We start from the raw sequence: 27,981 nt of genomic DNA on the forward strand, positions 1-27,981 counted from the left end.
ATGCAGCCGCATGTTGGATGTGTATGCTTTGGAGCTCACAAACAAAAGAGGACACTTGTCTGTCTGATATCTTGTGCTTTATGTACCATAACAGAATGGAGAAACGAAGAGAAAAGGACTGAGATTGTGGCTGATCTCACCATACCTGGAAAACATTTATACAGTAAAAACACAGTCAGGCAGTACATGATTGGCTATCATAAAAAGGAGCAAGCTCACGATACTTTGGAAATGTGATCCTGTGATGGAAAGCCATCATGGAGTTGTGTAGTTTTCCATTCCTAGTGACCTTTAGTTGTGTAATAAGACATAGTCTGGTGGCGAGATCAGCAACTATACTCATCAAATTTGACATTCTCTCTGTTTAGAAGTCGTGTAACGTGACACCGGCTTTACACATGCATTCTAGTTTATTTGGACACACTAAATTGGCCTAATAGCAGGCAGTGTGGTGTAGTGGTTAAGGCTTTGGACCTCAAACCATGAGGTTGTGGGTTCAAATCCTGCTACTGATACTGTGTGACCCTGAACAAGTCACTTCACCTGCCTGTGCCACAATTGGAAAAACAAAAGAAATGTAATCAATTGTATCATAAATGTTGTACAGTGCTTTCAATGAAGGAATCAGACAAATGAATGTCAATTAAAATGTTCAGCTAACAAAGATGGATAAATAAAAAAAAAATGAATATAATATTGCTGGCAGAACCAACCACTGGTCACCCTCCTCAAATAGTTGTGATTCTATATTCAGAAAAGGTGTACAAGAGAAAGCCCCTAAAAGTGCTATTATACTAATTTAGAATATTTATTTGCTTGTACATTACTGAAAATGGTATGGTTTTCTTGCATTAAGAAATAGTCTTTTAACTGTGAAGATGCTTGATAGACAAAGACAACTCAAAAGATTACCTATCTGGCCATAAAAGCAACCCCCTTTAAGCAGCCGCTGTCTTACTTTAATTCTTTAGGGATTGTTAAAATAAAGCAAAGTACTGGTCAGAAACAACAAAGAAATATTTGAAAACACAATCTCATCAAGCACTTTCATCTTAATGTAAAATGAACTTTATTAGGCATATTTCACAGTGATAGTGTTTATCATGTAATGACTTTGATAAATTCATAGTTGACAGATTTACATACTTGAAAAAACCCTGCTTTGATTGCAAATGACAAAGCAAGGAAAAAAATGCATATGAGCTTCTTTTGTGTTGTAGGTCAGTGACCGGAAGGGGAATGCCTTGTTTGAGATAAGAAACTGCTGAAGTGGGATAATTTCCCAACATCCAGTCACCAAAGTCATTCACATAGGGCTCCATGTACAGTATTTAAGTGTGTGTGTTGTGTACTGTATAAGTAAGTCAGCAGATTGAGGCGGCAGCCAAAAAGTGTTTTTATCATTAAACATTGATTATTAGAGTCACTGCAACAGCAATAATCAAAATCTTTCAAAGACAGTGCATATTCACAAGTGACCCATTTTCCCCAAATTCTTCTGTTTTATTATTCATTTGTGGTATCTTCTGAATACTTCCTTTTGTTTTTGTATTTACAATTTCTGCCGAAACCTTTGTTCAAGTTCACTCCGATTTAATCAGGGTGCAGATGTTGCTTTTTTGATCTTCCCGTCTGATCTGCTGAGGCGAGACAAATAATTTTTGCTGCATCCCTACTTTAATACACAGCGGATCCACTCAGCTTTATTTATTTTTTAGTGGATGTATTTGTTGTTGGAGAAGTAGTGTTGAATGTGGCAGCTGGGTAAGGCATTGTCTCCAGAGGCGCGGCTAATCTGGATATGGGATTAAGATAACGTAGTAGGTCGGTGTAAAGATTTGCATTATTAGTTTTTATCAAGACGTAAATAAATGGGCGCGTCGTAAAAACGTCCCGTTAATCGAGAGCGGGTAGAAAAGAGTGCTAGCGCGCCCCCTTGCGTCCAGAGTGAAACTTAACAGTTGAAGGGGTTTTTTCAAGGAAAAAAAAGTCTACGATTTAAGCGTTTCAAGCAAACTGAACCATCTGTGGGTTCAATAAAAAAGTGAAAGACAGTCTACATTCAGTGTGAACCAAATATCTGTTATTCTGACTTATTCCAGTTTTGCTAAAGGGATCGGTGTGCGGCTCGGATAAACCGGATACGTGAACATTATACTGCAGTTCCTGGGTTGATCGTAACTTCTCCGAGGTTTAAATTAAAATATTGCGAACATTTTCAGAATTGTGTCAGCGCGCGTTAGTAACATTCTACTTTTTGAGCTACGGCTTTGGTGCACATTTTTGTAATGCGCAATTACTTATGCGTCCTATTTGACCACTGTGTGTTTGTTTGAAGCGACTGCGTCTTTTGTTCAAGCTGCATGCACATGATAAGTGAATGTTCCCATTTTCAAGTCAGTTCAATCAGTGGAAGGTTTTTAGGGTGCTGAGCCTATAACCAATGAACGAAGCAACCCTGGACTGGACATCAGTCCCCTGCAGAATGCATTTTGAATGAACTTGTCGGCTAAGGCAAATGTATTTCGATTTCACGACCTTTCGGTATTCGACTTGATTCTTACTTAAACTGGAACAAACGTATTAAGAGCGGTTTGTAAATCAAGAAATGTACACATCGATTCCAGTGTCAAATCAATAACGGCAGTGACAGTTTTGGAAATGTTTTTGGATAGTGCTGCGATTCATCTTTCTTATTCCCAAAGCGAATTCATACGTTAAATTAAATTCACGTCAGCTAATGTAAAGCGAGAGCCATTAGCCAGACTGAGCTACTTAAGTGGCCACTGGCTCCTTTAACACGAAGCGGCGCCTTGGATCGCCCCTGTGTGGTGTCGGAGAGAATTGCACGATGCTGTCTGCGAAACACTGTACTAGAAAGTAATAACGGTCTGAATGTGGACCTTTTCAATACGTTTCATCCACGTCGCTAATAAGAAATGAAAGCAAATATCGTCAATCCTTTCTAAATAAGTCTTCAAACTACAAAAATTATTCACACCAGTTTTCTTTTTGTTATTGTTTAGACATACGGACGCGCTTATTATAAAGAAAACTGCATGGAACTGTTACGATGACAATTTGATCATCTTGTCTTTTATAAGATGCTACCTTACAAGGCAGCCATAGCGTTAAACTTGGAGACGGCAGGAGTGTTGATAATAGTTTTACTATTTCTTTCTTTTTTTCAGTCATCCGTCCATTTTTAGAACCCACTTAATTCCACTCTATTTTTAGGGTCGCGTGTCTGCAGCCCGATCTAAATGATCGCCGGGATCACGGTGATTCGGCTGCGCTGCAGTTTGTTTATTCTCATTAGAAGTAATTTTTATTTTAGTAGCAGTGTCGATGGAACCCATTTTAGTAATTATAATAATAGTAGGTATAATAATGTGTGTGATGATGAGGATGATGACACCCACAATATTTAGAGCAAAGATCCAGTCTGATCAAAACATGTATCTCTTAATTGCTTCCTACAACTAAATCCCTATAGACTGGGAGTGATCTGCATAACCAACCCTTTTTCTAAAGGCGGGGTTCTTTCTTTCTTTCTTTCTTTCTTTCTTTCTTTCTTTCTATAAGTAACGCATCGAATGAAATAATCCACACTTTGCTATAGTAATCAAACACAAACTTTGTTATAATAATCAAAGGTGTGCGTAATAAATTACAAGTGAACTGCGAGTCATCGCTTCCTTTACAGCGTTAATTCTTCTCTTTGAGCTGAAATCAACAGAAAACGTACAGGGATCCCGAAAATCAGAAGCAGATGCTAGTATAACGTATAGCATTCGGGTTGCAGAACTACATACACCATTACTGTGTTCCTAAATCATAACACTCGTGAGAACATAAGAACGCTTAACAGGTTTGCCGGGTGTGTCACCGACTCTCCCCTGTTCGTACCCTAGATGCGCATCTGAAGTCCCACTGTATGGCAGGTGCGTGCGCTGTGTCATTATCTCTCTTCACGCTCCCTCTTTGCAGTTTCCACCGACACGCAGTCAAAGCGCGTGCTGCTTCAGTCTCAGAAAAAAAAGTGACTGTGCGCCAAACGTTTAAGTGTTCGACACCCGCATCACTCTAGTTTCGCATTTCCATCCACGCAGGCACACAAGAGTGCCGTATGTGTCAGTGTACACTCTGCTCATCGTGATCCAGCCCCGCGCTCCCAGTGACTTGGGTGGCATGGTGTCCTCGCTCTTCACTCCAGATCCACATCTACATCTGCCGTAACGGATCACAGTGGCACGCTCTGTTGTTGTCCATTCTACACCGTGTCCTGCGTACATGTGCAGCGCGTGCTTTCTGTCTTTTGCTCTATATTTCCGCATTTTGTGCTTTATTGCCAAACAGGAGTTATTGTAGAATTTGTTTCTGTCATTACTCTGCATTTCCATTTGAGATCCGGCTCCGTATTTCAGGGCACGGTGCTCCGGGTTTTGCGAGGCGCTGTTCTTGAAACCTTCTTTGATTTTTTTTCCCCTCTAAGGATGGTTGCGTCGCGGATTGGTTGGTCGAAGTGGGACTCGGGAGAGAGAGCTGGAAGGCGAGATCTCTGACTCTGTGCGTCTCCTCGATTCTCCCTCTCTCGTTCTGTGTCTCTTTTTTTCCGTCTTCGTGTTTACACACCTTGGCATTGTTGAAGTGGAGCGGTGCGCCGGGAGGATGCCGGGGCGCAGATAACAGCGGAGCTGGAGCGTTGCGCACACTGGCGACTGGGCGCTTTCCCTCTCACTTTGTGTATTTTCTCCTGACTTTGCGATGCTTCACTGACAGACGCAACTTTGCGTTTTTAAAGCGAGGACAGCTTTAGACCCTTGAGAGCTAAGGAAGTTTGGCTGATCATAACACTTTTTTTGATTTTTCATTCTCATTTTTCGTTTATTCCATTTTTTTGGAAAGGACATAGAAGTAAGGTTTATTTTGATCCTGAAACATTTGTTTTTGTGTTCCGTTCACTTAGTCCCTAATAAGATTTGCCTCTTCTTTAAACGCACATTCAGCCGCACAAGTCGGCATCTGTTTGTACAAACGAGGCAATTATCGCGGCATCATTCTGTATTGTTATTACTGCTCACGGGTCCCCAAGCAAGCACTCTCTTCCCAGGCACTTCGTTTTAAAGGATCGGTTTATTGTTTATTTATTTATTTAATCTACAAAAAACAACTTGCACGTTTATTTAAACGAAGAGCTTCGGACGTTTGGCAGCGGAGGTGGAAGGAGGAACTGTCCAGGACCCCGGGGCCCGGAGAGTGGCATAGCCGGGGAGCGATGCGCACGTCTCGGATACAGGGCTCCGCGGCGCTCCGTCTCCTGCTGACTTCACTATGCGCTTGGAGCTTGTCGGATGCAGGTAAGCTGATTTGGGGTATGGTTGACTAAATTAAGGCGAAATTGGTTACTTTTTGCAAGCTACAAGAAAACCGACTTAAGGTAGAAGCATTGCTATTCTTATGGATTGAAGATATTAGTTTCTGTCACACGCAATTTTTAAGGAGAGGCAAAGCATAAATGGCACATTATATTTACACATAACAGTGTTGCTCTGTTTAGTTCAAGGAAATACACTATAATTATAAACGCGAAACAGAACCGATATTATTTTTTAGAAAATGAAATGTATATGCTTTTTCAGCAAATTTGTGAGTTCGTAGGAGTAAATTGATTTTAATTGTAGTTCTTCCCACGTGTTTTTATTTCTCCCAAATGGATTTGGTTTCTGTTTGTGTAAAATGTATGTCTCACAGCCAAACGTGGCTGGCGATAATCGGCCGATTGGGCCTGTGTCTGCAGCCTTTAGCTAAAGTTCGGATGGAGCGAGCCCGTCCCGACTACCCGCACCACCGGGCAATGTGGGCAGCGTGATTCAGTCATTATCATTGTATTAGTTCGTGAAAACAGTCGCCAATGGTCAATTTGTCTTGAACAACTAAACATTTACCTCACTATTGCAAATTCGCAATTTCGGAAAAAGGAGAAAAGCTAAGAAAATATAAGACCGATCGGGTTCAACAATCAGCCCTGTATAAAGGTACCCGCACGTGTTTAAAGATCTTCACTGCGAGTTTTAAGAAAGTGTGTCAAACTCGATCAAAAAGTAAATGCTTAGCATTCTGTTTTCACTTGATCTGAAAGAATATTTTATAAGTGAACTTCATCTTAAAGGTAGAGATTTCCGTGATTAATATGTCTGCTATGTATCTGCCAGTGTTCAGTTGTTCGGCGCAGTTGTCCGTTGATACGCTTTCAAATATGTTAATATGTGATTTTAGATATGTGTGTTGTGTTATTTTAAAATACGATGTGCTACGGCACCGTTGGATATTTCAAGGTCCCGCTTTTGGATTTCAGCTTTTTTAAAAAACATCCTCCACTTTTTTGTTAAAACAAAATTGAAGTTTTTCAGTTTTTCCCTTTTTTAAGTGGCATTCTATTGTTTGAAAAGTCACATTTGTAGAACATTTTGGAATTTTACGAACTACAAGAAAGTTGTTCTTATAAATGAGTAATATATAGGTATAATCTTGGTGTAAAATAACTGTCCATTTGCAGCTAGCTGCAATAACCAATCATGTAGCCATGTCCTAACTGTTAATTGATTTAATATGTTGTATTTAATGTTAGTAATAGTTAGAATTGAAACATCTGCTGTGGGGGTCATCCTTATACACACTCGTATGAAGGAATCCCAGATCTATCTATCTATCTATCTATCTATCTATCTATCTATCTATCTATCTATCTATCTATCTATCTATCTATCTATCTATCATTATTATTAAGACCTGTTTAGTTTCCGTAAATCTGATTGAACTTATGTCTTGCATTTGTATTCCAAATTTTTAAAATTATAACGCAAGTTTCAGGTATCCAAGAGGACGTGAGGGTCCGACCGTCTCCAACTTGAAAATGTCATCGCTAGTGATGTATATTACTGTGTTCCTTACATATTCTGAATAAAAAATGAAAAATATTTTCACCATGAGAGGCGTTGTCCCGGAAAGGACGGCATTCATTTGTTAGTTGTATGAAGTAAAAACCGATGGATAAATTGCAACAACCACGAATTATCTGCCCGTTAACACCAAGCGGATACGACCAAAACACGAACTTCACCAGTATAAAGCTGTAGTTTGTACCACTCGGGCCATAAACATCACATTACACAGAGCGGCAATACATGTTTAGCTGTATTGTTATATCAGAACATTGATCATGTTAAGTAAACACTGTCAGCTTTACAATGAGATCAACACAAATGTGCCGATCGACTTTGTATCAGCAGTTAATGGTCAAAGTGGCCAAAAATCGCATATATCTGGAGTCTTGTGTCTAGAGGCCTGGATACGAATATCTATCTATCTATCTATCTATCTATCTATCTATCTATCTATCTATCTATCTATCTATCTATCACATTTATTTGTGTCAATCTATCATAGCGTGTCTTGTGGTAGTCATTGAAAACGCAAAATATCATATGGCTTAACGAAGACAGTCTTTAATGAGGCGGCAAATGCTACCACATGATTAACTTCGTAATGGCATTACGCTAGACGACATCAACGTTTGTATATTTCAGTTATGCAAAAATGATCCAGACATTATCACATTTGGAGCAAGAGATAAAAATCCCATTTAATGCTATTATGTGGCAAAGACAATTTTCACATTCGCATAAATGTCGTTAGTGTCTATATGGATACGCTTATGGTCTTCCAGCTGATGGTGGTGATTCACGTAAAATATTACTTGGTGAGGTCACTCACTAATGGTGTGCTGAGTTAAAAGAGGTGTAATGTCTAGAGCAACTTGAGGGACGTCAACCGAATACATATGTGGTTTTACCAAATGTAAAACATTCAGGGCTCAACTCTTTAGTGTTTAGTCGGCGCGAGTTAGCAGTTTGCGCAACATTTGTGTGCAACTTTGCAGTTGCTGTCAGTCTCAAAAGACGATTGTTGAGGAACTCACCTGCAGCCTTTCTTTGCAGTCGTGCATTAAAATCCACAAAACGTTCGAAAAGGTGGACCGCACTTTCAAATACATATTACAGTTCGTGTTTAGGGGATAAAAGGAAGGACATAGGCGATCACACACCCCCAGAGTGAGAAGATCACACACACACACACACAAACACACACATACTAATCGTAAGTTTTCAAATATTATAGTTGTTGATAAAATTATACTTCATATAAAACAAGAAAAGATTTTAGCTGCTGATTTGGTGTGAAGTTTGTGGATTACGTTGGCCCTTACCTATTGTTAGGTAGTCGCAAATAAAAGTCCGCAAATTCCTCTTCTAATATGCATGCTTTATATTACGACCAAGCAAGTTGTTTCGATGCTGTTTAGTAGGCTATTGTTTAACAATAATGAATCAAGTTAATGGTCCTTGGCAGGATGCATTTAGCGGGTCCTGATGTGGGGTGGGGATAAGCTTGCGAAGGCGTGTAAGAGTGCTGGAGTTTGTGTGCGCGTGTATGTGTGTGCCGAGACTGGCGCTTTTGTGCTGCGCCGATGTTGCCACAGCGAACGGCTGCTGGCGTGTAATTTGTCCAAGGGTCGAGCTTCCGTGTACGTGAGAAAAGATCGGAGTTCCTCGAGGTGTGCATTTGTGGACAGGGTCCGATATGAAAATAAAAATATTAGTGTTATCGCGTTTGTTTATACTGTAAATAGTTCCCGATTTAACTTTTCAGCATTTTTGGAGGATTGGTTCGAGAAAGTGGAGCAACAACACTTGTTAGATTTCTAAGTCAGATGCTGTAATGGTATGTAGTTAAATTAAAAAGAAAATGAAAAGCGTTGAAGCGTTCGTTTCTCACTTGAAAGGGCGCGTTTAAAATGTCATTTTTTCACTTTTCTGAATTCGCCAAAGCGCTTTCATAATCTGAAAATTGTGCGTTGTCAGGAATCGTTTTATGAATAAATAATAATGCCGAAAATGTGCGGAGCAGTGCAGAGCAGACGAAGATCATTAAATCCAGTCTCTTGGTAATAAAAGGCACTGTGTAAATCCTAGTTCATATTCTATGGTTTGTTATCCCGACCAGGATATTGAGAGGCTTCCTGCACCCTGCTGATTCACTTGCGCTGTAGGGAGAAGATTAATGATGGGTGGATGCGGCAGATAACCGCAAACTGTGCTTAGATCAGAAATAACGGTTCGCATTCGAACAGTTTTGGAGACATACCGGAGTAATCACTGCGCACACCTTTAAACTTGTTATTGCTTCTAACAAAGACACAAATATTGGTGCATATATATATATATATATATATATATATATATATATATATATATATATATATACACAGAGAGAGAAACAGCCCACCGGCGCGCCCCATGCCGTCCAATCCTTTACACTTTTTGGACGTTTTCATCAATCCACCAAGCCATCCAACCCTTTATCCACCCAGTTTTTACTCCGTTTAATGCATTTCAGGATAGAGCGGATACATCTTTTTTTGTAGATTCTGAGCCTACAGAATATTTGAACGAGTATTAACGACTTGGAGTTTTCCATTTCCCTTCTACAAAGGAAAATCTTTGCTAGACAGAAAGCCAGCTCTGCGGATCCAAGCATAACAATCATTTGATCTTCTGATTGTATTGCTGTGATTTATTTATTTATTGCTTCTGCAGACTATGCTTGAGTTAATTACACTGGAACTTAAAGTAAATATGCACATTCAGGAAAACTCCTTAGATAAAAAAAAGTCAACTGACAGTCCTGTTCTTTTTAGTTCTGGAATCCATAAAGGACATTTATATAAAAAAATGGAGAGCGACTTAAAAATTCTTTCCATTATTTTCCACGAAATGTGGAAATGTATGTTGTTTTTGGCATAAATGGCACACTGCTGTCTCACAACACAGGAGTCCAAAATTGAAATATCTGTGGATTTTTCACATTTATGGCGTGTTTTAATGCCAACCCCAACACATCCCCCCCCCCTCGTTTCCTCCCACCTCTCAAAGATTTGCAGTTTTGGTTGATTGGTCACTCATTTTAGTAAGGCCACTAAAATAATAGATCTAGTATATAGTATATAGCATGGGACAGAGCGCATGCTCACTCATTTTTGTATCCAATAGGGCACTGTTAAGGGATTATAGCCCTCTAAAATATATCCATGATCATTCTCATAGAGGTTCATAGCATTTCTGAAAAAAAAACATTAGGAGAAGACTCTTGGGGCAGTATGAAACACTCTTTAATTTGTGTCCTCTAGATGGTGGTACTTTCTGCTCCTTTCAGGGTACATTTGTGCCTGTAGGATAGCGAAACAAGTGATAATTAGTTCTATAATAAGGGGATTGAAAATGGTAGGAAGACCAGGGATAGAATTGAAAGGGATCTGAGCTGTACTGTAATAAAGAGCTATAAAGTTGTCTTAAAATCTAGATTTTGATGGTTTAGTAGACTGCTTTCCAGAGGAAAGGAAATGGACAACACTTCTTTGACCAGAATAAACAAAACGAATGTATAGATGACATACACTATCTATCTATCTATCTATCTATCTATCTATCTATCTATCTATCTATCTATCTATCTATCTATCTATCTATCTATCTATCTATTGGACCGTCAGTCTACTTCTTTTGTTAAATACAGTCATCATGATTCAAAGGGCCTATGTTAATGAATCCAGTTCATGCAGGAAGCCTTGGTCAGAGCAGAGCTAGGCGCATAGCAGGAGCAGTTCCTAGATGGGATTAAAGTTTAGCCATGTTACACAGGGCTGATTTAGTTTTCTAGTTCACCCCAACGTAATTTAAACTTAGTGCAGAACATGGGGATGACACTGAAGACACCCTACCTGAAATCAACAGGCCTCCGTGGCATTAGAGATACTGTGACCCAATCACTGCCCTATTTACATTACTTTATGTCCAAGGTTAGTTATGCAGGGTGGCCTCCATGATGTGCAAAGTGTGAATTTTGAGAATTTTATCTGTATAAACAATTAATAAATAATGCTTTAATGAATATACAACAAGGTGTTTTTATTTAGTTTATTTAAGGTTATTGACAGTTCATATTATCTTAAATTGTATTTTCCACAGTTAGAAACATGTTGATATACATGTTTTTACTTTGTGCAGCCAAGAAAAATGTAAATTAATTATATGCTTGTTGCAGCCTTCTTGTTTTGCTTCTTCATTTCCACTGCAGTTTTAAAGGATTATCTTGATTAACTAAAAAACCTTGAAGTATAAACATATTTCATAAAAAATAATCACCTATTTGGACCTTATCCTAATAGTAGTTAAATAATAGTAATAAGAAAAATATACAAAGCAAATAATAGTTAAAAGAGGTAAAGATGTAGCTCTTGCTTTAAAATAGTATTCATGTGTAAAGTTAATTTTAGAAATTTCAAAAAATCAAAAACCACTTTAAGTAGAGATTTGCAAGACCCCGCAAAACACACGCGATATACGCTCTCTCTGTAGCCTTATAAGCCTGGAGAAAACAAGTCACAGCGGTTTCTAATATCTTCACATTATACAGAAAGCTGACCAGAAAAGAAAGTTTTGACCTCAGGCATTCTTCGGGAATAAACAGAATGGTAAGGAAGCAAATAAAAATTCCAGCTTTAGATAAACAGTATGTTTAAAGTGCATTGGGATGGGATTCACAAATGTCTACATGATTTAAAAAGACTTCTTCCCCTTCTCTTAAATCACTTATAATGAACTTAGGGAGCAAAAGATGCCTTTCATCTCAGTTTAAGGTCACGGTGGCCTGACCCTGTCAAATCCCCAACACTCAGCTAGCTGTAGCAGGGGCAGTCCACTGGTCAGACAATGAAGTGCGATCTGGTGGGGTGTCCGCAGGGGGTCTTTGCCTTTGCTCAGATATAATCTGACACTCGTTCTCTCACATATGGAAGGGATTTTTTAAGAGTCAGTTTCTGTGTCGACAGGAAAGAGCAACCAGACATCAGTTGCCTGGAAGTTCTCACTCTGTCATGAAAATACAACAAATAAATAAATACTTGGAGGAACCGGTCGGCCTGCTTTAAAATGTGCCCTTAGGCTCATCAGTGGAAAAGAGCATGAGTGTTTTCATTAGTATAGTGCTCTGAAACGTATATATAGTGCCTTATCTAGGGCTTAAGACTTATCACAAGAAGCTTTAATGGTACACACCTATAGTGAAGTTATTTGTAAATATTTTTGTTATTGGTGCTTAGGTAGTTTAGGTGATTTTCATGGCATCACACAGTAAGCCAAGTGACTGAACTACCAACTTTGTAGATTAAAGTCCACATTCTTAGCCACTACAGTAAACTGTCAATGTAAAATTGTCATTAAAAATGGATCTAATTTCAGCTTAGCTAAGTAGGCCACCAGAAACATTTAGATCACCGCCCTTGAAGCATTAAAGTTTTGTATGGTCATAACTTTAAGCAACATAATTTATTGACTCTGATCTAATATCATTTAGAAAGTTATACTGCTGAGCACCATCTCCTGGAAAATATTCAATGTACAGATGCCCCATTGATATTGCAGTGGGTTCCTTTTGCTGCCAGTACTTTAGTGATGATGCGTTTCTTTGCTGTGTTCATTTGTTAGCCAGTGCGAAAAAGCAACTCACTTGTAAAGGATGGTGCAAGACAGATCTGAATCGGCTTCATGTCTCTACTCCAGTTCACGTAAACATGGATGCTTGCAGACAAATGTTTGGTGAGAATATCATAACAGTTCTACTTTAAGAGCAGTTTCGAGCAACTGAAATGATACCAGAGTGTTTGAATCAGAATTATAATTTAGGTTACCACTACAATAGTTCAAAAAGTCTTCCTTAAACGAACATGTTATCCTAGATTGTTCCAAACAGTTCATATTAGTATAATGCTCCCTGAAATGCTTTTCGTAGCCTGATCAGAGCTCCTCTTTTGAAATGTCGTAAACGACAGTTCCTTCATCTGTGTTGTGGTATTACCCTGATTATTTGTTGTGTCTAATATACGGTACAGGCTATGCCATCATTTTTAATCCCTGCCTTTATAGCCATTCAAGTCCTGTTTATATGCATTAGCAGGTTATATAATTTTCCATTTGAGTTGCTCTGTCTTCAGTGTACAACAGAAAGACAGAGATATTACGGGAGAGAACGAAAGCTGCTTATGACTATTGAAGACAGAATTGAGATGCCAACATGATCAAACAAACAGGAGATTTCCCTTCTTTACTAAAAATCTTTCTAGAAGGTTTAAGCATAAGTAGCCAGTTAGGTTAGACAGAGCTGGTACTACCATTGGGACTACCTACGAGTATGCATCTGGCCTGTATAATAGTAGGAATTCTTCAGACACAACTGTATAAAATGTCACCTTTTGGAGGATATGCGTTAGAGACTCCTGTTCCTCTAAAGTCCCTCTCCTGTAGCTTCAGAAATGTCATGATCCTTAAATGAGGGTGGCTACAGGTGGTGCAGTGGAAGCCACTTCTGCCTCATGGATCCAGTGTCTCGGATTAATTGTAATAATAATAATAATAATAATAATAATAGTAGTAATAATACATTTTGTTTATATGGTGCCTTTCCCATGTTTAAGTTCCTTATTCATATCCTACATCCAGCTGTTCTTTGTTTAAAGGTTTGCCCTTTCTCCCTTTGACTGTATGGATTTTCCTCTGGGCGCTCCTGTTTTTGCCCCACAGGCGCAAACGCTGGCCAAACTATCCTTGAGTCCAGGATGATTTCCTGCCTTGTACCCAGTGCTGCTGGAATAGTCTACGTCTCCTGCTACCCAGAATTGGATTAAGCGGTCTTCAGAAAATTATGTTTTGTTATAGTCCCTTGACATGAACCCCACGGAGGGAAGATAATGGAGCCATTCTTCCTTGGACTGAACAGAAAGTGAGGGAAGCATGCTTTCCACAGATACCCATTGTTCCTATACACCAGATGTCTTATTTTCTTAGGCTAAGGCGTAAACAGTAGACCAGATACAGATAAATAGGTATGAATGAAGGGGAGCAGAATGTTCCATTGGTAAAAGTAATTGCCTCACAACTCAGAAGACTTGAGTTTATTGCACAATCCTGGCAACTGTTCTTTTTTGTCATTGTCTTTTAACATTCTGGTTTCATCCTGCAATTTAAAGACATTCATGTCATACTGAATGGTGCCTCAAAACTGGCCTGACATGAGTAAATGCACCTTTTAATGGATAGGATTGGTTCATACTGTATTTCTCATGCTGTCAGGATAGGCCCTGGTTCACCCACACTCTTATTGTGGACTAAAACGTTTTATACTATACTGTATGTGGACACTTCATAATTTTATGCAGGCAGTCCTCCACTTACTCAAACTTACTTACATGTTTGTTTATTACTAATTACAAGCATAACTTTTGCTTGCTTTTAGTAGCAATTTGTATGTACTTGTATGTATGATATATACAATTGAACATGTGTTTCTTGTCGTGGCACAATTTGGTGGAATTACTTAAATGAAAAAATAATATTAAAAGCTAATTTCAAATTTCAAAAATGTTTGATTTATCAACTCAAAATCAAGGTAGCGATGATTAAAGGAAGTATTAACATAAAGGGAAATTAAACATTTTCCTCTACTTGTGTGTGCCAAGACACAGACTAAGTCTCTTTAACTATTTGTTCATGCGGCTCATCTGTTTGCCTCAAAGCAAAGCAGGAAAACACGAAATACTCCTAAGTAACATCTATCTATCTATCTATCTATCTATCTATCTATCTATCTATCTATCTATCTATCTATCTATCTATCTATCTATCTATCTATCTATCTATCTGTCAGGCTGCACTACCTCTGTGCATGTTGATCCCATACGCAACTCCTAAATCTGTAGTTATGGCAGAAAGCACTTCTAGGGCAATCCCTAGCTTTACTGCCAGGGACAGGAATGCCCTGCTAAAATCCTAGGCCATGAACACTGAACCGCTGAGTCCAGTCCTTCTATTAATATTTCTGTTCTTTACGTCTAGAAAAACACCTGTCCTAGACTGGATCTCTATGTTCGTAATTTCCGGAATTCATCTGGCCTATTATCAGGCTCATATAACCCTCCTTTTTGTCTTGTGCCCTTGGAGTATTAACCTTTGGGGCATTCTCTGTAATGACAAGGTTTTACTGCCCTTTATCTACAAGAACTTAACTGTACACAGTCTAAGTTGCATTTGGATTTCATTTTTAAATGGCTTCTACCATGCCTTTCTTCTGCTTTCTCACAACCTATCTGTTCAAGGAACTTCTTTACCAGACGTACAGGTGATGCAACCCTTAATTTTATATCCTTTTCTTTATTTAATCCACTTAGTCAAACTCACAGACATGAATGGGAACATATCTGGACAGCAGTAGGCAGGGTCCAACCTTGAATGGGACACCCATTCATCATGGTATGTCGCTGCATATACTCTCTCATTTGAGGCCATTTTAGAGTCACCATTTAACCTAACATGCACATCTTTAGTAAGTGGCTGAAAAAAAAACTGATACACACATGGTGAGATGTAGTTGCCAGACCTTGAATGCAGAATTCTGGAGCTGTGAGACAGCAGTGCTAACCACTGCACCACCATGCTGTCCCCTTTAGTTTATGGAAATTTTTCTTTTCTGTGTTCTGCTATATAGATAACACTGGCACAAGCACACGTGTTTACATTGGCATGGCGTCACTACTATCGAATCAGTGCAGAAAGTCCTTTTACAGGAATCTTTTGGTGTGTCCAGATATCACTCTGTTATATGCGTCTTGTTGCCTTTGCCTGTTAAAGTGAAGCTAGATTATTTTTTTTTTGTTGTTGTTATTTTTATTTTGGCTGTGTATAGCTGCCTTACTATTTTCACATGGCGGCACCGAAGGACAGATGATGATTTCAACTTCTATTCCCACCATCTGCCGGTGCCATTTGTTACCCCGTGGGCATCAAACACTGCCGCTGAGGCTGTCTTACCTTGCCAACCAACGGGCTCTGTAGTTGACAGGTCGGCTGAGCAATCCAGTGCCAGTTCTCTCATCTTTATTGGGCTTTGCCCAATCAATTTAGTGCAACCTTGCTGAGGGGCACAGGTGGCTTTTGCATTCTCACTAAGTGAACCACCCTGCTTTGCAATGCCTGGCAACTTAGTTGTGCCTGCCTCTTGGTATCTCAAAACAGTAGACTCACGAGGTATTCACATTTAAAATGAGTGTGAAACAGCGCTTCATCTTTTTCGTCTGCTTTGATATCTGTGCTAGAGTGGCAAACGACTCAAAAAACTGACTGCTTCTGGACGGAAGCTGTTCCCTGTCTTCTGTACTGAGCTTAGTTGTATTAAAAACATTCCATAAAAGTGAAGATGGCTGATGTCTTTTTCTTTCAAGGCTACATCCCTTTATTATTTCTTATGTCTATAATTAGACTGGGACTCCTCTGACATTGTGAATGACCTGTGTTAACCGTTGTAAAGATTTTCTTTTCTGCCTCAGTGCAAAGTTTTAGAAGCCCAAATAGTTTGTACAAAGTTACCCAGTAGATGCCTGGAGTTCTCATTCTTACTTTCAGTGAGTGCTATTGTTCTGTCTGAAGGGCAGAGGTCACCACAACTGGGAGCTCACCTCCACTTTTGAATTGCGCTGCATTTAAGGACTGCCTGACCTTGGCTGTGCTTAAAAACTCCATGTGAGCAGACAGGACCAAAGTTCAGACCAAGATGTGCTGAGCCTATTCGAGATGGAAACGGGTAAGACCGCTTTTTGGATTGCCGAGCTGGAGAGCTGCCATCTTTCCAGGGTTGATCCAAAGTGGCCTAAAGCTTATCATGCCTTTTGCCTCCCTGAAGACTTGGCTTGCTTGTTAAAGGCTGTTTTGCCGGCGAGGAGTTTACAAGCAATTCATGACCTTCAGTTCTTAACTGCTAAGAAAGTGGCACTGTGCCTTTTTTAAAAAAATATACATATATATATTTTTTTGCTTCGGTAATAAGCTCTTAATAAATGAATGTATTATTATCCTTCTATAAAAAAAACAAAATATTCTAACTGACTTCATTATTGAGCTGAGTGACTTCTGAAGGTTTTGCAGATTTTTGGTTGCATGGACAGGAAGAACTGATCTGTGCGAGTGGAAGCAAAATGTTGGATTAGTGAGCCGTGGGTCATTAACTATGTACAGTATATAAGTATTGGCTCACATAGTACTCATAGAAGCATAAAGTTGTATTCGGTATTATGTCTGATAAACAAATTAGACCTCACAGTGTTTATTGTTCTTAGGATTAAGGTTTAGTCCCACCAAAAAGTACAACAATTAGGGTTTAATGCTAGTTAGATTGAGCCCACAATTTTACAACTGGCATCTTGCAGAGTGTTAGCCAATGAGCCATAACCACCAACATCTGTGAAGAGCACAGTCCCCTTTTGTGAGCAGACATTTTTCACGAGGCATGAGTGTGATCTTTCATTCCTTGGGATATGGGATAATTAGAATTGGAATCTGATATTGTTCAGTCCACCTATAAAATCTTGTCCCCCCACTTTCCTTAGACTAACATGATAAAAAATTGTTAATGCATTATACAGTGTTTACAATTATGTTGTTTGTTAGAAGATCCAGACTAGGCCATGTGATAATTTGGCATCTTCTACTCCATATCGCCTTTCTGTAGGCCATTACTGATTAGCATCTCTTTCTGTTTCTGGACTACACGCAATACAATTTATTTTTGTATAGCCTAAAAATCAAACAAGAAGTGCCACAATGGGCTGTATCAGGCCCTGTCTTCTGACAGCCCCCCAGCCTAGACTCTCTAAGAAAACCCTAGTAGAAAAAAAATGGAAGAAACTTTGGGAAAGGTAGTTCAAAGAGAGACCCCTTTCCAGGTAGGTTGGGCGTGCAGAATCAGTGCAGAATATGGTTTTCATTTTCTTTAAGTAGAACTCTAAGGTGCTAAGGTCTTCACGGGTTCTCAGTGCTGTCTCTGTGCTAGAAATTGGCTTGTCTTTTAGGACAAGTTAACTGAAAGAATTGATTTTATTTTCTAGACAGAACCAAATATAAAACAGCGGTCCTCAATGTCTCAGCTTTGTCTGTTGTGAATGTAGTAGCTTGCATGGAGGGCCATTTTCTAGCATAGGCGAGCGCTAAGTATCCCATAGCCAGTGGAGGTCCCCATTTTACTTAAAGAAGGGAGGGTGATGAAGGCTATAGCCTCAACCAGGTATACCAAGACTGTACTTTCAGGTTTTATTATTTATTTATTTATTTTGCTACTGTAGGAAATCGTGACAAAGTATAACAAGGGATAAATAGCAGACTGAGAATTTTTCCCCCCTAGTCTCCTAGTCCCAGGTTGTTTAAAAATTTATGCTACTCTAACTGATAACACTGCAAACAGCTTGCTTTTAATAACAGAGGTGAAAAAGACACCGGCACTGGAAAACAAATAGTAGAGTCTTTATTTTTCACAATCTAGTAAGCACATTAAAAAGAAAAGGAAAAAAAAAATCATTATGTGAGCAGCCTTAGCAGCGTGATATACCAGTAGTGTTTGGTATTCCCAGCAGGAGATGCTGAATCTGAATCCACATCAAGGAGTAAGAAATATGGAGAACACGTTAGAACGGGAACTTGTTATAGCTGTTAATCACTTATTGCTACCACATATGCCACAAATAAACTCTGTGTGGCATAGTAGTAAGTGAATAACAGATGTATCATAGGTGACCCCAAGATTAAAATTGTTATTGCTACTTTGTAAGTCTTCTTAATATCAAACAAAGCACTGGTGAAAGTCTTATGACAAATCCGTAAGTGACTAATATATGCCCTATACGTGCTAAGTTGTCAATGGTATTTTGTAAGTATTTCGACATCAAACAAATCCTTTGTGAAAATCTTTTGACACAGCAGTAATTGACTAATAGAAGTGCTATAAATATCCTCTGTAAAAAAGTTGTCTTTGGTACTATGTACATTTATTTAATATCAAACAAAGCTTCTGTTAAAAGTCTAATGGCACACATACAAATGACTAACAGATGCAGTTAGTTAGCTTTGATTGTGAAGTGATGTAATTAGTAATTTATATGTTTTTAAGATCAGTCAAAGTCTTTGCTAATGTCCTGTTATGCAATAGTAAGTGACTAATAGATACCTTATAGGTATCATCTATGTTAAAATTGTCAGTGGTGCATTGTAATTCTTATTACTGTTACACCGAACAAAGCCTTAGTTAACATTGTGATAAAGCATTAAGTTATTTTTGATGGACTATAGGTAGGCCCCTATGTCGAAGTCGTCACTATCAATGAATATACAGGTAGATGCAACAGGTACACAATAGGTAGCCCCTATATTCAATCTCTTACTGGAGCATGGGCATCAACAGGTTATTTTATCATCATCATTGGTGTTTTGTAAATCTCACTAAGTTTGAATAAAGTCTTTATTAAGGTCTTATGATATGGCAGTAACTGGTTCAAATATGTATTAAAGTATCCCTTATTCTAATGAAGAATCAAATAAAGAAAGATTGTAGGATTTTCTGATTTTTTTCACTGATATCTGGGATACTGTGAATGTCATTATTTTACTGCTGAACTTTGTCTTCAGACTCTTCTATGTGCACCTTTTTATTCCAAAATAATCCCACCACTGCCACCATTTTTAGATTAACACTGCAGTCTTGTAACATATTACATCAGTTTTCATGGTACGTCCCAGGAGGATCTATACCATGCTTCAAGTTGCACCTAAATGCACATTTGCTTAGGAAGGCATTAGTTTAGTAGTCATTTATCACCATCTGTGTTGTAATTGTAAAAATTGTAAAAGCTAAAACTCATAAGACATTAAATTATGAAAAGTCTGCTTTGTTCTGCATCACATGTTAGTTCAGATGAGTCTGCTGTACATACAGTGTCGCCAAATCAAGCTGGTGTTTTGAGATCCTAAGGTCATAACCTTTCCATTGAATGGACAAGTATACTCCCCATGCTAAATATTCCTGGTCTAAAATGTAGTTCACTCCACAAAAATCTTTAATGATCTGAATCCTGCTCCTGCTTGAGACAGATAGAGCCCAGTTGGTTGTGCTTAGGGCACATATCAGCAGGGTTAGCTGTATCAGCTTATTGATTGCTCTGAAAAACACACACACACAAAGAAATATATATATATATATATACAGTATATATATATATATATATATATATATATATATATATATATATATATATATATATATATATATATATATATATATATATATATATATATATATATATATATACATGCACAGTATAATGCTGTCTCTTATGGCCTGTTTTCTACTACTGTTTGTCCTCAAGTTGCTATTTGTTCATATTGAATGTCTTCCAATAACGTTATCCAGTTTACTCCAATAATGGCACTGTGTATAATCAGTTTGTCGAACTTTTATTTATCTGAGCTTTCTAGTCCAACACTCTAGATCTGCAAGTGGAAGGCTAAAACTGTTTTGTGCGGCCTTAAATGCTGATAGGAAAGCTGGTGATTCCAAGGCCCAGACACTGTGTTGACATACAGAAAGCGCAGATAACATCTGTCAGGAATCTGTGGAGACTAGACTTATAGACTCCTCTGTCTCCAAGCTGGGCAGACCTATGTCCCATGAGACAGAGACTCTAAAAAACTCCAAAGACAGTATCAGAACTGCTAGATGTTTATTCTGACTGCTGAGGCGCACATGTACCCGTTTTGTTGTTGCTTTTTTGGGTGTTTTATGTACAGTTGATACAGAATCAGAAAAATCAGAGCAATATTGCACTAGCCTACCAGGCAATATCAGAAAGCTTTGGCAAATATATGGTCTTAAAATGAGAGTAATACCTTTAGACATACATTTTATTTGTAATTTATATGTACTGTCTGTAATTAGATAGCAAAACAAGTACATTTTGTATCACATAAAAATGCTGTCAGAAAGAGCAAATGTAAAAGAAAAAGCTGCAAGCCTCACCCTAGGATACTGGAGAATGGACATCCGGGAGAGTGATTTAAACTAATCCCAGCTCTTGCATGCCTTTTGTTGTCTACGTCACATTTACTTAAGCAGTAGTGTCACTTATCATCTGTTGTCTACATTTTGGCAGAGCAGACGCTGACTTAGATGTGATATTCTTTGCTCTTGGGATGTATCAGTTGACTTAGTATCAGTTGCCTTCCTTTGATGCCTACATATTGTAAAATAAGCCCCCATCTGTTTTTGGCAAGTTTGATAAATTCATCCATTATCTAACCCGCTTAATCCAGTTCATGGTCGTGGGGGGGCTGGGGTCTTTCTGGCAGCATTGGATATAGGCTAGAGAGCAGCTTGGATGGGACACCATTCAGTCATACACCCATATTCATTTGCATTTGCCGCCTAACCTAACAAGCATATTTTTGGGACTGTGGGAGGAATGGTGGAATAACTGGAAAAACGTCCAAATTGACAAGGGAAGAGCATGCAAACTTCACACAGACCGGAACTAGGGTGTTATTGAGACTCCTGGAGCTGCAAGAAAGCAGTGCTTACAGCAGAGGATTATAACGTAACTATTGTCACGTGCAGAGAGTACATTCTTACTTGGAGTAAAATTAAATGTAAAATTATAAATCCCTTGTTCCCCTTATGACATACATTGGCTGATTTGTATTGTGTTCTTCACTGGCTCAGCTTTTAGGGTTTGTGTAATCAAGCTTTAAGACAATAACATGAAGCATTTATCCATTTGCCTATCAATCATCAAACCCCCTTGATTACGTTTAGGGTCACTGGGTGCTGAAACCCATCCTGATAGCATCACACACCATGAAGGAGTCACTCCTGATCAGGGTGTCACACACAGCCACTGTCACTTATACAGGCCTAATGTAGATATGCCACTTAACTAAATACTCACATCTTTAAGGTGTGTGAATGTAACTTCCATTGCTTCATATTTACTTTTTTTTCTGTAGTTGAGACATTGTTTACCTCATCCAAATTCCTGTTACATAGACATTTTCCCTTTTATAGTAATACTAGTTAGATCCCTGTTGTTGTGCAGCTGGTGGTGGGTCACAGTGCTATGAAAGTGGATGTGGAGTACAGGCCAAAACCAAAAAAAATTGTAAATCCTACCATTATAGCTGAAATCCACAACAATTAAAAAGTTGGGTCCATTCTGCCATCTACTGTGTCCCAACTTTTGTCAGTTCCTCTGTAACAATGAGGCTCCATTGCATTCCCCCAGGGGATAGAGTGTCTTCTCAAAGTTTCATCATAGCGCTAGGACGCAGGAAACATTCCACAGAGGAATGGAAGGCCTGCCAGGGTGTTGCTTCTTCACAGCGTCTAGCATTCTAGTACTGGGCACAAAATCTACTGCTGTGTATACTTCGAAAGCTGGCCAACTCTGTAAAGAGGTCTGTGCCTTTATATAAAGTCCAAGAAATAAAGAAAACGTTAAAGGCTGCAACTCAGCATGAAAGTGGAGCTCATGTATTTGCACATAGCCTGTAGCAGTTCTTTGGACATTTCTCTCTGCTCCATCATCCAGCATGCAAATCGACAGTTGCTCTGTTCTTCAGGATAAATGTTTCCTGCTGTTGTGAAAGAGAAAGTGGGCCACAGAAGCTAGGAAGACAATGACATGACTATAAGCTCCATGGTTTTGCTAACCATGTAAATGCCATGAAAAGAGAGTTATCTGTAAGCTGTTTTTTTTCGATATTTTCTCGGAAATATGTTGTTTTGCCGAGTATGAGCCATCAGTTTTACACGTTTTGCTTGTTGCTGTGTCACGGCCTTCTTCATTTCTGCTGTGCAGATTTATAAGTCAACAGGAATTCATTTTCAGTTTACAACTGTGATGTTCATGAAATAGTAACTGAGCAACAATTGGAAACTATAAAATTAAATAACTGTCAAGCCACATGCTCACCATGTGGGAGGTTTTTTTTTACTTGCCTGAGATATTAATATCAAACTTTTTAATTCAGTTTAAAGTCTCTGGGGGCTGAAGCCTATCCTGGCAGTACTGGATGCAAAGCAAAAGCCTCTAGGTGGTCAATCACAGGGTCTACACACACACACAAATACCTACAGTCAGTTAATCTAACACTCATTTCTTTACGGAGCTTGTGGGGAAAACAGGAATGTTTGGAGGAACACACACGCAGATAATGGGGTGAACATGCAAACTCCACATGAACAACAACCAGGAGTAGGATGGAAGCTCAGGAGGCCTGGATTCATTAGATTCCAGCAGAAGTGCTAAGTGGGCTATCTATCACGCTATCCTAGGTTTAAAATGAGTAATTATACATAAGGTTAACATACATTTTCTGTTTTTAGATGTTTTTCATTTTATAAAGTGTCAGAATGTAACACCAGTTCTTCATATCTGAATATATATATGTAGAAATAACACCTCTGTGAAATTTCAGGATTTATGAAATTATTCATCCATCTGTTCGTATTTCTTTTTCTAATCCACTTACTGTAATTCAGAATTAGGGTGTGTATTGAGATGGCACATGTCCCGATAGCTTCGTAGGCAAAGCAGGAACCATAATGGGGTGGGATACCAGTTCACAGGACACATTTATTCATATCCTCTCCCTTTGGGTTCATTTTAAGGGAATAATGAACCAAAATGTTACATCTGAAGAAAATTCACACAGACTGAACGTAAAAATTCCACATAGGCCGAGCCTGGAGGATTTGAATACAATCTTTTTATAACATGAGTAATCATGAAAGATATAAGTAATAAGTATGCCATTGTGTGTACATGCTGGATTGTCTTGGTCAAGATGGAAACTGTCTGTGAATGCTGTCACTTAGCTAATTGGTCTGTATCTCATGTACATGGTACAGACTTTTTCTTACTCAGAATGACTGAAGCTTTTTAGTTTTGGAAAGCAAAAATGCAAGGCGCTTAGTTGGAAGATAAAGAAGAGTGTTGTCTGATGATTTGCCTCCCAGTGAGTAGTTGTTGCTGTGATGAAAAATCCCATCTGTTTTCTGCAACTAGTGTTCTAATACAAAATATACTTGACTCCTGATTTGTTCTAGTAGTCTTTTGGGAGATGACTGAATGTCTATTTGAGTCATTAAAATTCAGACTGTTTTTGTTATCTTAATGTTCATCTATTCAATTTCTAAATCCACGTATCAAGTTTAAGGTTACAGGGAGCCGGTGTCTGTCCTAGCAGAATTAGAGACAAGGTGGGACCAACTGTAGATGGAATGATCAATAAAAATGATTTTGAAAATTCCAACATGGAATTCCAGACTTAAGGGAGCTCATAAAATGGATGTATGAGTTGATGGTCTTCATTAGTATTAATAATGCTTCAGATGTAAGCTGTTAAAAACACTGTCTGTGTGCTGTGATAGAACTGAAATAATGGTATCTTCTTTTTTTGAGATTATGATTGTTTGTTGAAGAATTAGTGTAAAACGCAGTAATGCAAGAGGTACAAAATTAATATTTTAACTACTTTATACAGTAGTAACTCTTAACCATGGTGCCTGTCGCAGACAGGTAATAGAATAATTAAAAATGTTTGCTATCTCTTGCCTTACGTATACTTCCAGTGCCTTTCCTCCATATTGGTGTGTGTGTGTGTGAATTCCTCTTTACTAGTGCTCCCTCTTTCGAGCATGTTCCTATAAAGCCTGCATCTAATACTCTTCCATTATTTGTGCGGCAGCTTTCTCGCCCTCCTGTCTGGTTTTATACTTGTAGTCTTTGAAGTCAACTCCCTTTGTGTGGTTCATATGCCTTTACTCCCCTTCATGCATCTCGTACAACCTCCTCTGTCTTGCTGCCAAAGTCTAAATGATCAATCACTCCAAAGCCAAACTGACCAATCAGATTTGCTGAGAGAGACTGGACACACAGACCTTAGCATTTTATTATATGGCACATAATAGAAATAACGGTCAATCCAGTACAAGAAGGGCATAGTCTTGTCAACTAATGCATCTGGATAGTACTACAAAAGCTATCTATTCATTTACTTTCAAAATTGTGTAATCCAATGTTGTGGGAGGCTGGAAGTACTGGGCAGAAGGCTGAAATGAGGTATATATGGGGTGCCAGATCACATTAACATACTGTCAGCCATACAACCTATTAATTAATCAAACACAGATCTTTGAGAGGTTGAGAGAAAACCAGAGTATTCAGAGAATAATTCAAGCCAACACGGGGAGAAAGGGTAAACTAACCCAGGCGGAGATTTGAATTTAACTGTTTCCATAGACTATAACGTGTCATAGGTTTTGTGGAAGGAACAATAATTATATTTTTAAGTCTTTAAATGATAAAGCAAGTCTCATAAGTAAATGTACTGTGTGCTTGTGAATGTGTGTAAAAAGCGTATATTTTGTGGAATATTTGTCCACAGATCTTATTCTTGTCTGTGAGCCAGCATCAAATGTATGCATGTATACAAATAAGATGTAAAGCACTCATGCAATAAAAAGCAAATTAATTCATATTTGCATTTCTTTAATGAGTGGGTTAGGGGGGCACACATACGAAAAGTAGGGCAGAGGCTTCAAATTGAGTGCCTGATGGGGTGTAATAGGGGAGTATTAAGAGACCACGTATAGACAGTAGCTAGGCAAGCCAAATAGAAAGTTTTTTTAAAAAGGCAACTGCATGGCAGCACATTTGCCACACGTCTGTCCTTTTGCATTGCTTGCATTCACATTATGAAAATGCATAAAAGTCATAACTGAAATTTGACGCGAGTTTGCAGAAAACAAATAACACTGTGCAGCATCCATATAGATTAGGCTTGTCCCATTTCGTGACTGGCAGATTGTAAAGGTGGGGCGCGCTCGCTCTGTGTGAAGGAGGGGAGGATGTGTGCAGAACAAATGGGCTGGCAGCAGAGAAAACAGCTCGTGAACTCGCTGAGGTTGAGCGTGTGCTAAACATTTGTTTTGTGAAAGATAATAGCACTCTTTGCATCAAGAATTTATTATATTATTCTGTTCATTGAGAAATTCTAGATATGCAGAAAGAAAAACATGCATTAGTCAAAAGGGAAGTTTGCCAAGAATTAAATTTTATTTCCAATTTCATCTGTATTCAGTAGATTTGCCAACCAGGTCTTTTTTTGGCAGGGAATAACAATGATACATACACATACTGTACTGTATATGAGCTTTAGCACACACTGACAATGCGGTAAACAAAAACTGAGGATGATACACAGATACAAAGCCAAAATAAATTACTGTCCCAGTGGCATCAAAGTAAAACAATACACAGTAGTGTTAGTCCTAATTAGCACTGGGAGGAGCTTACGCTGCCTCCTTAAAAAGCTTCTTTAATAATCATGTATTTGTGTATGTGTGTGTGCATATATATACATGTATATCCATCCATCCATTATCCAACCCACTATATCCTAACTGCAGGGTCATGGGGGTCTACCGGGGCCAATCCCAGCCAACACAGGGCGCAAGGCAGGAATCAACTCTGGGCAGGGTGCCAGCCCACCGCAGGGCACACACACACACACAAACCAAGCACACACTAGGGACAATTTAGAATCGCCAGTGCACCTAACCTGCATGTCTTTGGACAGTGGGAGGAAACCGGAGTGCCAGCGTTTTAGACATTAATGGCTGTGTGTTGAGTTATTTTGATGGGACAGCAAATGTACACTGTTATACAAGCTGTACACTGACTACTCTCGTACATTGTATCATAGTGTTATATCTTCAGTGTTGTCCCATAAAAAGAAAATAAAATATTTACAAAAATATGAGGAGTGTACTCACTTTTGTGAGATACTATATACAGTATATATATATATATATATATATATATATATATATACTGTATATATATTCATACACACACACACACAGACACACATATATATATACAGTCTATACATATTATACATACTGTACACATGCATACAGAGTCTTCCAGTCTTCCATAATTGGGAAATCCAAGGAAAAATAAACTGGCGGCTGTGTGTTACAGGTTTGTGCTCTGGATTCAGTCTTTGGTGACCTTCTGAGTCTTATTTCCTTTGGGAATTATCTGGACTTGTTCTTGCTTACTTGAGGATGGATTCTGGACAAAGATACTAATACTATGATTATGAATGCTGTATATAATGTATGTATAGCATACACAGATCAACCACAGCATTGTAACCACATGCCCAATATTGTGTATGTCCCCATCATACCACCTATACAGCTCTGATCCATCAAGGCATGGTCCTCGATTGGATTGAGATCTGGGGAATTTGGAGGCAAAGTCATCACCTTGAACTCTTTATCATCTTCCTCAAACCATTCCTGAACAATTTTTATAGTATGGTAGGGCACATTACCCAGCTGAAAGAGGGCACTGCCATTAGGGAATTCAGTTGCCCTAAAGGAGTGTAAGTGGTTTGCAACAATCTTTAGGTAGGTGGCACATGTCAAAGTAACATCCACATGAATGCCAGAACCCAAGATTTCCCATCAGAACATTGCCTAAAGGATCATGCGTCTCTTCTTCCCATAGTACATCTTCTTACCTGGCTGTCTCCATGATCTAAAGAAAATGTGTTTCATGTTCACATGCTTATTGTTGGTACCTTTGGTTGTGGACATGGGTCAGCATATGCACTCTGAACGGTCTACTCTATGTAGCCCCATATGCAGCAAGCAGTGATGCACTCTGTGTTCTGTACCATTTCTCTCATGGTCAGCATTAAGTTTTTTCTGCTTCTGTGGGATTGGATGAGACTGGCTAGTCTTTGTTTCCTCATGCATACCATTGAGTCTTCTCTTGACCGGCCATGACTGGTTGCTGGTTCCATGGTTGTCCAGCCTTGGACCACTTTTAGAAGGCACTAACCACTGCATACTGAGAACATAGGACAAGACCTGCCATTTTGAAGATGCTTTGACCAGTCGTTTAGCCATCATCATTTGCCC

At 38.8% G+C, this 27,981-nt stretch overlaps 1 protein-coding gene across 3 annotated transcripts in view; it reads left to right on the plus strand.

Annotated features, from left to right (window-relative positions):
* Positions 1 to 1,271: 1,271 nt before the first annotated feature.
* The window catches only part of unc5b (unc-5 netrin receptor B), a 309,730-nt gene continuing 283,020 nt past the window's right edge, over positions 1,272 to 27,981 (plus strand). For 2 of the 3 annotated variants that reach the window (XM_039768689.1, XM_039768707.1), the window contains exon 1: positions 1,272 to 5,360. In XM_039768689.1, coding sequence (XP_039624623.1) covers positions 5,279 to 5,360 — 82 coding nt within the window. In that variant the 5' untranslated portion in view covers positions 1,272 to 5,278. The remainder of the gene's footprint in view (positions 5,361 to 27,981) is intronic. The other variant, XM_039768715.1, reaches the window with a different exon arrangement.

Source organism: Polypterus senegalus, chromosome 1, assembly GCF_016835505.1.
Source record: "Polypterus senegalus isolate Bchr_013 chromosome 1, ASM1683550v1, whole genome shotgun sequence".
Classification (NCBI taxonomy): Eukaryota; Metazoa; Chordata; class Cladistia; order Polypteriformes; family Polypteridae; genus Polypterus; species Polypterus senegalus.